Source organism: Apium graveolens, unplaced genomic scaffold (assembly GCF_009905375.1).
Source record: "Apium graveolens cultivar Ventura unplaced genomic scaffold, ASM990537v1 ctg1676, whole genome shotgun sequence".
NCBI classification, from domain to species: domain Eukaryota; kingdom Viridiplantae; phylum Streptophyta; class Magnoliopsida; order Apiales; family Apiaceae; genus Apium; species Apium graveolens.
This window is the reverse complement of record NW_027417351.1, coordinates 86206-99600: the sequence shown is the minus strand read 5'-3', so window position 1 is coordinate 99600 and position 13395 is coordinate 86206. Positions and strand designations below refer to the sequence as shown.

At 34.7% G+C, this 13395-nt stretch overlaps 1 protein-coding gene across 1 annotated transcript; it reads left to right on the top strand.

The window, feature by feature from the left end:
• Positions 1-2239: 2239 nt before the first annotated feature.
• Positions 2240-3058, top strand: LOC141700037 (chlorophyll a-b binding protein, chloroplastic-like). The gene has a single exon (XM_074503811.1). It carries the CDS (start codon positions 2261-2263, stop codon positions 3056-3058), a length of 798 nt encoding a protein of 265 aa, XP_074359912.1. The 5' UTR covers positions 2240-2260.
• Positions 3059-13395: the final 10337 nt, after the last annotated feature.

Genomic DNA, 13395 nt, shown 5'->3' with positions numbered 1-13395 from the left:
AGCATTAAAATCTACTCGAGTTTTTATAAAATACAAAAAAAATCACAAATGTACCCGAACTCGATCGAGTTGAATTATATTTTTCAATTAGAAGATTTAGAAAGTTTGTTTATTTGATCGATGAGAACGTTATATCAATAAAATACGGTATTTATAACAATATACATTCACATTGGATTTATGTGTTTGAGACCTTTAAAAGACCAATTCAATAAATAATATATGTAAAAATTGTAAAATTAATTTATTGTGATTTGTTGTGGATTTGACCCGATTTACGAAAAATACTTAGTATTTGTCCACATTATTACACGGTCGGGTAAAATTACGACGTTGTACTCAACCAATTTTTTCCCCATATTCCGCTTTGTTAAAACAAATATTCTGCTTTGTTAAAACAAAATACATAATAATATTAAAATTTAAATAATGGGTATGTAATTTTTTAATACAGGCGAATTCTTAAAAAGAAAATTTGATATTCTAATTTATATTCTGTACAAAATCATACAAAAGATGTTAATTATCTTTTTTTACGATAAAAAAATCTAGCAATTAAGTAATTTGAAAAATGAAATGACTTTAACAACTTTAAATAGTACCCCATTTAAAAAAATGTAAATTTTACATTATTTTATACAATTAATGTTTTATATGAATCTAAAAGTTTTTGAATGAAACACTAAACTTTTATGCCCAAGGGTTGACTCAGTTGGTTAAAGAGTCCTTTTAGTCACACTCGAATCCCACCGGACCCGAAGAGTAGCGGCTACGGGTTACCTACTATAAAAAAAACATTAAACTTTTACTAATTGTTTAATTTTGGTATGAAACAATTCATGTTATTATACTATAATTTTCATATTTGAAATTAATATATATGACCAAACCTTATATAAATACACTAAACTATATGATTCAAGTTATTTTATGTTAAAAATGAAAAGTAATTATATAGATTACATTAATTATCGTATTGTTTCTTTCAATAACATTAAAACATTAGAAATTTAAGTACTAATATTTATAAATATTTTATTAAATTTATAAAAGTTTGGCACTAGAATCCAGTTTATATGATTATTGAATTTGTATACGAAAAAAGGCGTTCACAAAAAATGACAATGATTAAAATAACGATAAATTAATCTATATACTAGAAAATAATACAATATGCAATACCACATGCAAAAAATAATCTATATACTAGAAAATAATACAATATGCAATACAACACGAAATGACATATTCTATGACATATTCTACAGTATATATCTGACTTAAAAATAGTAAATATGTATATATTGTTAACTAAATACTCGCGCAAATAATTTAAAAAACATTAATTGCCACATATTTATAATTTTTATATGCCACATATTTATATTTCTTATACATTGTAATTTCTAGAATCGTACCTATAAAATTCTATTTTAGCGCCAAATGAAAAATTATACATATATAAAAAATATTTTATTAGAAAAAAATATGCGATTATAAACTATATAAAAACACAAATTCAGCTAATAAGAAGAAATCTTATATGCGATTACTTAGTAATATTTATTTAATATTTTGTTAAATTATCCACCAATATATTGCTCAATTCTTAACTAAAATTTCGATGTAAAATGTTAAAAATATCTTTTCGGACAACAAAAACATAATAACGTTTAATTGGTTATTCTACAATATTTGAGTGAATGATAACTACCTATTATTTCAATTTTTTTTTGTAGCAATAGTACAATTTTATATATTATATTATTTAATCATAATTTAGAATTAATTTCTATACAATCATTATTCAATATTGATATGTTAGATCTCGGTTAATATTTAAACACAAGATCTCAGCCTTGGCTGCTGGCATTTTATCGGACAGTTAGAAATTTTTTATTTTAAGTTTTGGCCTCCAGTAACCAGTAAGCCGCTCCATCATAATGCTGAATTTGCTGCCACTCATATAAGTGGTCATGATTCACACTGTTCTCTAAAATGTTAATGTTCACAGAATGTTACACATAATAAATCCATAGGTGCATAGTGGTTTAAAAATCTACAAATGGATATGCAATCTAGTCGTTGATATATCAACAACCAATGACAAACCAGCAAAAAATCCTCAAAGATAAAGACCCCCTGTTCTTAATTCATATTTATAATGCCTTCTCAGAGAGCATTCAAGTACTCAAGCTTACAACAATCTTTATACAATACACACTTTGTTGTTGTAGTGCATTTTTAGCTCATTTTAGCAATGGCTGCTTCAACAATGGCCCTTTCTTCCCCTTCTTTTGCTGGGAAAGCTGTGCAAGTAGCTCCATCTTCTTCTGAGCTCTTTGGAAATGGAAGAGTTTCCATGAGAAAGACTGCCAAGAAAGTCACTGTTTCTGACAGCCCATGGTACGGCCCAGACAGAGTTAAGTACTTAGGTCCATTCTCTGGTGAAGCTCCATCTTACCTCACTGGTGAATTCCCAGGTGACTATGGCTGGGACACTGCTGGACTTTCCGCTGATCCCGAGACCTTTGCCAAGAACCGTGAGCTTGAAGTCATCCACTCCAGATGGGCCATGCTTGGTGCTCTTGGCTGTGTTTTCCCCGAGCTCTTGGCCCGTAACGGTGTTAAGTTTGGTGAAGCTGTGTGGTTTAAAGCTGGATCACAGATCTTCAGCGAGGGCGGACTTGATTACTTGGGAAACCCAAGCTTGGTCCATGCACAAAGCATATTGGCCATCTGGGCTACCCAAGTCATCTTGATGGGTGCTGTCGAGGGTTACCGTGTTGCAGGAGGGCCACTAGGAGAGATTGTTGACCCACTTTACCCTGGAGGAAGTTTCGATCCATTAGGCCTTGCTGAAGACCCTGAAGCATTTGCTGAACTTAAGGTGAAGGAGCTGAAGAATGGAAGACTTGCCATGTTCTCCATGTTTGGGTTCTTTGTTCAGGCCATTGTCACAGGAAAGGGTCCATTGGAGAACCTTGCTGACCACCTTGCTGATCCAGTTAACAACAATGCTTGGGCCTTTGCCACCAACTTTGTTCCTGGAAAGTGAGATGTGCAAATATAAGTTTTGAAACCTTGTGGAATGTAGCTTTTTTGTTTCATCCTGTCATTATGTCAGAGTTCTGTGATGTAAATACAAGTGTATTTAAATGAATGGGAATTTTTTTGTCAGTTGTGCTAAAGTAAAGACTTAAATTACATACTTCTTCACAAAGTAATCTCAACTTTTACATTTACACTTGAAATTTATCTAATCAAAACTTACCATCAATGAAACCTTTAAAATCCCCGCATAAATCTGATCCTGTTATAATGCCTGGGCCTTCGCCACCAATTTTGTTCCGGGAAGTAGAAAGTGTTGGATATAATTCTAACTAGCAGTTATATATTTATATATATATATATATATAAACAAGAATAAGGCAAATAACCAAATAACGAAATAGAACACGAAGGCAATAACAAACTATAATCAGAGACTATAATTGACAATGAAAATAAAGAAAAATTATCTTTTATCGCTATCCAAATTCTAATAAGAAGAATAACACAACAGCTGAGTCGCTAAACCCTTCAAGAGGACTGACTAATCTTGAAGGGATTATTGCCCCCATTTACGCTGTGATGGGATGCAGCAATATCGCTTCCAAAATAAAATAACAACAGATCGATCTGGCAACAGATCCATCAACGATCAACGACAACTCGCTCCTCAGTTTGCCCATAAAAAAACCTATGCAACTCATATATGTTTGCGAGGTAGGAGCTGAGACCTATATTTTTTATCTCAAGTATACCTCTCAATATATAGACATCTCAAGTTACTCTTTTTTTATTTTACTCGATGTGGTATCTCAAGTAACAAAACATAAAAAGGTAAACAAAATGGGTTTTCTTTATTATTTATATTATATCCTGATTAATTAATATTAATATTACAAAATATATTCAAAGTATGATTAAAATAATCCTTACTCAATATATTTAATATTAATAATTAAATAATCAATATAAATAATTAACTTGTAATAGAAAAGAAAAATATAAGAGTTCCCACCAGCACTAGGCCACACAAGCATTTCACTTATGCTATTGGTTGTAATCAACACTTACACAAGATGCTATATAAACTCAATATCTTTCTTTTACAATATCAATGTGGGACAAAATCCCCATAACCCATTTCAAACAAGCAACTTTGTCTCAATATATTCATGGAATCCACTAAGAAAATGTATTAGATCCAAACATGAAAGTTTAAGTCCACATGCCAAGGAACAACCTTCAAGTGTTAGCTTCCGAAAATCATATCAAGAACATATATAAAATATGTCTCAAACTTTCCATTTTTTAACAATCCCCCACAAATCCATAATTGAATTGCATACCGGATTTTATACATAACATGTTTTTCAGAGTCGGTACTCTTCCGGGTATGAACCCTCCTAAGTCCTCTAATTCGATGGCTACATGATATAGATGAAATGTTTCACCTTGAATCTTTATCCGTTGTGTGTAACAACACTCCAGAGACGACGACTAGTCAAAGGCTATGGTGCCAATCTACGGTTTTGAGACGTTAATGGTCATGTCTCGATCCTGTTCGTCGAATATTTCGAGGAATAACCCTTTCCTCTAATTGGACCACTCAATTACATTCGCTTAGCTGGGCATCTCCAGAGATATACTGCTGTCATCTCGTCAAATGACTTGACCCCATTCAGAGTTCAAATAAATCTTGCTATACTTGCAGTAACAGTACCTTTTAGGTTTACATGAAATAAACTCAGATGCATAAGTATCTTAGTATATAGTAAGGTACTACCGATTTACCCTCACAACTTGTTATTACCACATTGAATACACTTTCAAGGGATCTCCTATTAGGTGTATTGGGTTCCCGTTATTGATGAATCATGATGGGTTACCAGTCCCATTCTCAACCTTAAACAGCATGCTCAAGTCCCTTAGTCAAAGGATCGACTAGGTTATCTTGAGTTCCAATGAACTCTATAGCAATAATCTTATCAGACACAAGACCCCTTATAGACTTCAGTCTAACTTGGATGTGTCTCTTTATTTTAGCATTATAATTCACACTTTTGATCTTGTCGATAATTGTACGGCTATCACAATGAACGGAAATGGCAGGAAGCGGCTTGCTTACTACAGGTAACATTGAGATGAGTCCATGTAACCATTCAGCTTCCGTTTCCGTGGCATCAAGTACACACAACTTAGCCTCAAAAATCGACCGAGTAATCAAAGTCTCTCTAGAAGACTTCCAGGACACTGCTCCACCCGCAAGGGTAAACACATATCCAGTCACTCCATTAGAACCGGTCTTCTTAGCTATCCAACTTGCAACACTGTACCCCTCAAGTACACCCAAAAATCTCCGAAAATGCAAGCCAAGGGAAATAGTTTCCTTGAGATATCTAAGAACTCTATCCAGTGCCTCCCAATGAGTCTTGTTTGGACAACTTGTATATCTAGCTAACGTAGACACATAATATGAAATTTCTGGTCTAGTCACATTAGCAAGATATTGCGAACTTCCAATAATCTGAGAATACCATAACTGAGACACAGGAACTCCTGAACTATTCTTGACTATGGCAACTTTTGAATCATATGGTATGTTAGGTCACACACACTGTAGAGGGGGTGAATACAATGTATAATAAAATCAAATCGAACTTTAATATCTTAAGTAACAGAAAACAAACTTTATTGAAACAATAAACTCTGTTACAGTATGGAACTGTTACCTCTCAGTGATGAAAAAATATCACGAGAGCTGCTAGGGTTACAATGAATAATCTTCTTGAATATAATAACACTTATAGTGTAAACCTTATGTCTGTGTTTATATACTACACACTTACAAGATAATCACTAATTGATATGGAATATAATTCTGCTTCCTAAAATATATCAATCAGATATCTTTTCTTCCAAGTATTCCATTCTTCGGGGAACTCCTTCTTCATGCATATCTCTTCTTATGTTTATCTCGATCTTCTTTCCTTTAATCAGCTACTGTCCTTATCTGAACGTCCTTCAGCACTTAAGTTCTGATATCTAACTTCTGATGATTATCTCCTGATAATATAAGTACTGATATCCTTAAGTCCTGACTTCCAGTATAAGTACTGATTAATGGTTAAGTACTGATTTGTCCTGTTAAGTAAGATCTGAAATCTAAACATAAATCATATTAGTCATGACATTATCAAATATATCTAACAATCTCCCCCAACTTGTAAATTAGCATAATATACAAGTTTAACAGATATTTGATGATGTCAAAAATATTAAGTACAAATGCATGAGAATTAGACTAGATAAATACAACTTACAGTCCTTAAAGCTTTACCAATATTTAACTTCTGATAACAACTTCAGTCTGTACAAATATCAGAATTTAAGCAGTTGTAGATCTTTGACTTGGCTTCATTATCTGATCTCTCTGATGTCAGGAGTTGTTCTGAGATAGTTCTTCAATAAACATCTCTCAGCATATCTAAGTTCATCAATCATTCTCCTTTTGGCATCTTTAAGCTCTGCAGTATCTTCACCAATTTGAAAGATTGCAGCTCTGAGATCATTGATCTTTACTTTTCTTATATCCTGATCCAGTCTGATCAAATAAGCTTTGTCAGACTCAAGATTGAATTCCACAGCCCTGTACCCTAGAAAGGTAGTTACAATTTGAGCAGAATTGGGCTTCATTTCAACTATATCACCCATGTGATCTCTGTACTTTGGAACGTATGTGCTGTCAAACTTAACAGAATAAAGCCTTTTCTGTCTCTGAATCTGATCCTTCAAATAGTTTGCAGCAGTCCCTGTCAATCTGTCATCCACTTGAAGTAAGAATAGTACATGCTCCAATTCTTCAAAATACTTCAATGGAATGGCATTTTGTCTTATATGATAAACCCTACCATCTGTCATGAAATACAACAAGATGTATTCTTTTAAGTAGGTATGGTAAACCATTTGTACAGATTCTAGTTGATTCAATCTCTCAGGAGTTGCTCCAATACCTGGTTCACTCAAGGAAGTTAGATCATTAGTAGTGTTATGTATTCTTCTTTCATTAGCACTTCCCAATCCAGTTTTGTCTCTTGCTTCCTTTTCAGTAACTACTCTAGCTTCAAAACCACTTGCAGTAGTCTTCAAAGATTGAGTCTGTTTTGCTTTAGTGAATCCTGGTAGGAGTGTCTTTGGTCTATCTTCTGATATCAAGTTAACTTGAGCTATGTCAGAGGTTACTTGCTTCTTCTGAGTATCAGAACTTACAATTTCTTGACTCTGAACAACTTGAGCCATGTCAGAGGTTGTTTTAAGAACTTTTCTTGAAGTCAGAGCAAGATCATCCTTTTCATCAGTAATTTCTTCATTCTTAGGAGGCACATACACCTTGATAGGTTCACCAACCTTTTCTTTACCCTTGGATCTTGGATCTATCTGCGGTTGTGATTTAGCCAATGTTGCTTCAGTATGTGTCCTTTCTTTGATCGCAATGCCTTTGAGTTTTGGAAGTGGCTTTTTACCAGAAGCTTCAGATTTAGATGCAACTTTCTCTGATTTAAGCCTGGCTTCTTCTTCCATTAAACTCTCCAAGTCCATTCCTGGATTTTCCTGAAGAAATAACTGTCTTGACATTTCCTCATCAAGATCTAAAAGTTCATCAGAACTTATCCTTTTACCAGTAGCAGAACTTATTATTTTCCCAGTATCAGAACTTGTCCTGTGACTTGTGATTTCAGCTTGTCTTGATGTGAATCCTCTACCTTGACTATGACCTCTACCCATTCCAGAGCTTCCTCGATCATCTTTTCCATCATCCTTCCCTTTCAGTGTCTTGTCAGTCTTGCATTTAGACTTAATTACTTTCTCCCCCTTTTTGGCATCAACAGGTAATAGAAGAGAGACAAGCAATTCCACTGAAGATTGGATTTCATTAAGTTGTGATTGCTGAGAAGCTTGATTTTTCAGAATATCACCAATCTGAGCTTGTTGATGATCTTGAGTCTTTTCAATAGAAGCAATCCTGTCAAAGGTAGGTTGGAAGAACTTTTTTTATCAATTTTCCAAACTTCTCCTTGCTTAATAAATTCTTCCTGAATCTTATGTAGCTCTGCACGAGTAGTTGAATGAAGACCTTGTAGATGTTTAGTACTCAATGCAGTGAGTCTAAGCTGAGTTTTGAAATCATCAGAATTTAACATTTCATCAGCTTTAGTCAAGTGCTCAGCAAGATGAATATCATTTGGAACACATGAAACTGAGTTCCATTCCTTAGTCCACTCCCGTCCTGCAGGAGTTTCACTCCAAGGCACTGGTGCTTCTCGGGTAACAAACTTCTTAATAGTTCAGACTTAAGAATAGTTTGTTGAGGAGCATGTCCTGAAGGACCTGCTGTATCAGCATCTGCAGTTGGAGCAGTATCACCAGTATCTCCAGCATTTGCAGCATCAGAACTTAAAGAATCAGTATCTTCTGATAAGACAACAGTATGTGTAGCAATGGAGGCTTCAGCATCCTCTAATTGCTGATCTGGTTCTAAGTTCTGATCAACAGCCATATCCTGATGCTCACCTAAAGTCTGATCATCAGCATCATGATGCAGAGAAGGTGTTGTTGATAACTCTGGAGTTTGAACAGCATCAGTAACATGTGTTGTTGAAGGATTAGTTGATGTTGGAGCTTCTAAGAGAATTACTTCAGGCACAACCAAGGTTTGAACATCAATATCAACACTTATGCCTGGATCAACAGGAGACACAGATGGTGTGTTAGCCTTTTCAGAAACAGCTTCCTTAGATGGAGTTGATGGAGAAGAACTGACTGTAGAAAATTCCTTGTCTTGTGAGATCAGAGATTCCTGATCCCCTTCCTTAGCTACTTCCTCTTCATCATCTGAAACTGGCCTTTTTGCCCTCTGTTTCTTGTATCTCTTTGTTGATTTGGATTCCTTGGGAGTTTCAGGAACTGTCATTCTTCTAAGCCTTTTGAGAAGCCTAGATCCCCCAATTCCAGAATCCTTCTGAGAAGTCTCTTTCTCAGCTTCACCTACAATAGGTTCTGAAGAAGGAACCTGGTCCTCAGTATCAGATTCATCTCTCAAGGCAATCCTCCTTCTCTTTTGAGGTGTTTGAGGAACAGTCTTTGTCCTCTTTGGCTTGGATGATGAAGGCTTCACAGTAGGTGCTGAGGATGAGGGTTGAACAGTCTGTGAAGTGGAGAGATAGGATTTGAGATATTTCCTGAGGGTAGGTTGAGTAGAATGAGTGGTAGGTGCTGAGGATGATGGTTTTTGAGTGTTTGTTGTTGGTTGGACATCAGAGTAAACAGACCTATAAGTATCAGGATCAGCATTTACTAGGATCTATTTTACAGACTGAGGAATCTGTAATGGTCTAACCACTGATTTCTGTGTCAGCATTTACCAGGTCATTAAAGTAGCATTTTGTAACTTTAAAAGGTGGGGTTGAGGAATTGACTAATTGAGGTTCATCAGTACAAAAAGTATAAATAAGTTGACAGAATCTATCAAAATAGACAACATTTCTATCCTCTGTCATCCTATCCCCAATAAAACCAATTATACCAGTTGCAAAATCAAAATGAGTTTGATTTATAATAGCATACCCGATGTGCTGACTCAGAATTGGGATAACATCAAAATTCGAACATTTGTTCCCAAAAGCTTTAGTGATGCAGTCGAAGAAGAAGCTCCATTCTCTTCTTATATGAGCCCGTTTCAGCTGCCCAAGTTTTGCCAAACTCTTTTCATACCCCAAATTTGCCATTAATTCCTGAAGAGCTGATTCTTCTGGAATTGAAAAGGTACATCCTTCTGGGAGATGTAGAGCCTTGCGTATTATACCAGGAGTGACTGCATAAGAAGAATCACCCACTTCGAAAACAATACTAGGAGTGCCATGTCTACCACCATCATCAAAGTGCCCAGTCCGCCAAAACGTCAGAACTTGTTGGCTCGAAAAGACTGAAGGCTGGGTTAATGCATACCCAATCTCACTGTGTGCAAGAAGATCTTGCATAAAATGCAATTCAGATGGAGCTTCAGCATGATCAAGAATTGCAGCATAGTTGTTTGGAACAAACTTAGCTCCATTAATGATTAAATCCTTAGGTGCCATGTGAAAAATTGAGATTTAAAAGTGCCTATTAGGTGTTTGATAAAATGTCTATATGAAAAACCAACGTGAGAAGAAGAGAGAGAGAGAGAGTAAAAGCAAGTAGAGAGAAAAAGTATGAAGGAAATAAAAGATTAAAGAAATCCTCTCTCTGTCGTACTTATACTCTAAAAAAATGTTACCGTTGGACACCTGTCAGACATGCAGTAATAACGGATAGTTACTGGGCGCGAGAAAACAGTAATCATTACTTGCCCACTTGCCTGTTTTCAAGGAAAAACCGTTCCACTTACCCAGATATTCCATTAATCAAGGTGAAACAGTTTTAATTCAAAATTGAAACCGTTCCCACTGATTTAATTATTTTTTACTGCATCATTAATATTCTGAAAATAAATCAAGTGAAAATGACCAAGATAAATCAGATGAGTAAGTGCTGATAAAGAAAAATCAGAACTTAAATTAAAACAGAATTTATATGGTCATCAAAATATGAATAATTATCTGGATTTATCAATGCATTACAAAATAACTTAGAGACAAAATCTTGAAACAAAAACAAATTTCATTAATATATCAAGAGAATACATTCATGAAATTGAAATTATATCAGTACTTATACAAGATTTCCCTAAGCTACTAAACCTAACATCAACAGCCTTTATCCTAGCTCAAGAAGCAGGGCAAGGCTGATGATGAAGAAAAATAGGAAGAAGAAAATAAATCATTTCTTCTTCCTACTCTCGACAAACAGAATGGCGAGTCGGATGATTCGCTCTTGCTGGCGGAGAGCTTCCAGCCTTTCCTCCTCCAATCGCTCCAGATGGCGATGGTAATCCATATAGAAGAACAGGAGGTGGGTCAGTACCTCCTATGGGACAGAGTCCCATATCTCCTCAAGAATGGCCGTGACATGCCATTCTTGCTACCATTCAGCACAGCTTAGCTCCATATTAAATGTTTGGTAATTCAAAAACATGTTGTATCTGACCATTGTGTTTTTGAAAGAAAAAGTATGAAGGTAAGTTTGTGAGAAAGAATTTGATGGGAAGGCTGATGTAAAGTGGTTGCTTATATAGGCAAGTGAATGCCAGGAGATGCAAAGGAATTTAATGCTGACAGGTAGAATTAATTCTACTTCGTCTCCCCAGACTTGGAAAAAGAATATCATTCATTGGAAAGAGAAAACATGGTTTAATGCGCACAAGAAACAAGTAAAAGTAGACTGTTCAAGTACGAATACCATTAACCCTAACCATAGTGACTATTAATCTTCCACTTCAACATATTCTAGTTTGAACCGAGACTGTTATCAAATTTTATCCACAGATAAGTCAAGTAAAGAATTTAGACTGTAATATCAGAACTTAGACTTATATCAGAACTTAACAGTCATCAGAACATAATTTCTTAACTCGAAAAAGGAATGCTTATCTGAGTAAATCCTCATACAAGTTCTGAGTTATACTCTTCAGAACTTAATCTTCAGAATATGCAACCAGAACTTGTCCTCAGAATTAGTGCAAAATGACACAATGACTGTTTATCTAAAACAACATAGACCACCACAGTAATTTTCATCATTCAGATGGAGTTATTAGTGTATGCATCAAGCTAAATAGCAGACAAAGAGTAAAGTCTGATTCACTTCAGTACATCTTAGAAATAAGGCATAACTAAAATTTTGCTAAAGAGCTGTCATTATCCTGAAACCTACTGATGAATGAGTTCATGATTGAGTCCACCTCAACTGTTTTGTGCTAATTTTATGCATCTTTTTAAATTCTATTTTACAGTGGCTTCTCAGTGTGAGTGAGTCACGATTGCTTATCAGAATTTATGCTATTATCAGAGTATTTCTCCAGTAATCATAGAGTGTGAAAAGTCACCAAGAAAATATTTTGCTTTTCTAATGCATATTTACTTAATACCATCAATGCACTTGGGTCGTCCCTTCCACATTTTTACTCTAGATCTCAAAGGAGTACCTGTAAGTCATATGTCATAGCCTATTTGTATATTCGAGGATTCGACTCAACTCAAATAAGAATGTAATAAGTAAATAGTGGATCGACCGTCAGAGAGATCTCGCAAAGTAATATATGTCAAAGGATTCAGAACAAGGTTCATCTACAGACTTGAGGAGTTAATTCACTGGAAGAAGTTCAAGAAGTTGATCATGCCTCAGTGATATAAATCAAGATCGTGGATTTAATCAAGTGACAGAGATCTCGTCAGAGTATCATTAATTACAAGGATTTAATCTGAAGAAAATCAAAGTGTCAGAGTCAAGACATGAAGAAACGTCACGGAAGTTAGTCACTCATGAACCAGACAGTACATCGAGTGTCAACGTTGAAGTGGTGGAATTGATTCATAATTTTCAAGTGATTTTCAGAAGATTTGCAGAAGAATGGTTGCTGCTCAAGACTAGAATTAATTCTCTATTAATTAATTAAGTCATCTAATTTAATTAAGAAAATAAATTATATCTGCGAAGAATAATTTATTTATTAATTGAATTAATTGATTAATTAATTCTGAATTAATTCTAGGAATTTTAGGAATTTTCAGAAGCTTAATTGGATTAAATTCAAGGCTTAAATCAGCAAAACAAATGGAAATGAACTAGCATGACAATCTGGATTGTCATACCGATTGTCATGCTAGGCCATTCTCCATTGTCATACCGAAAGTTACTCTAGGAGGGTAATTGTCTTGCTAGTTCATTCTGATTGTCTTGCTAGTTCATTCTGATTGTCTTGCTAGTTCATTCAGATTGTCTTGCTAGTTCATTCAATTGTCCTACCGAAAGTCATACAAGCTATAGGATTGTCATGCCAATTCAATTCTATTGTTTTGCTGATTTAAAAAGAAGCAGAAGACTTTTCTTTCAAAAAATCTCAATCATTATTCAAGAACAAGAGACAGCAGCCGCAGCAAAACATTTTATTTTCATCTGCTTTATTCAAGATCATAATTTCTAGATTGTAATGTTAAATCTAATCCACTAGAAATCTTTATCTTGTTCTTGTATATCAATCTAGCGGATTAAAATCCCTAGAACTTAATCTCAAATCGCGTTTAGCATTTGATTCTAATTATTGCAAAAATAGAAAAAGTTCATGTCGAATTTATTCTAGATTTGTGATAATTGATTTGAGATTAATACCTTGTAATCGATACAGTTGTTGTAACACATTTCAAGTTTAAT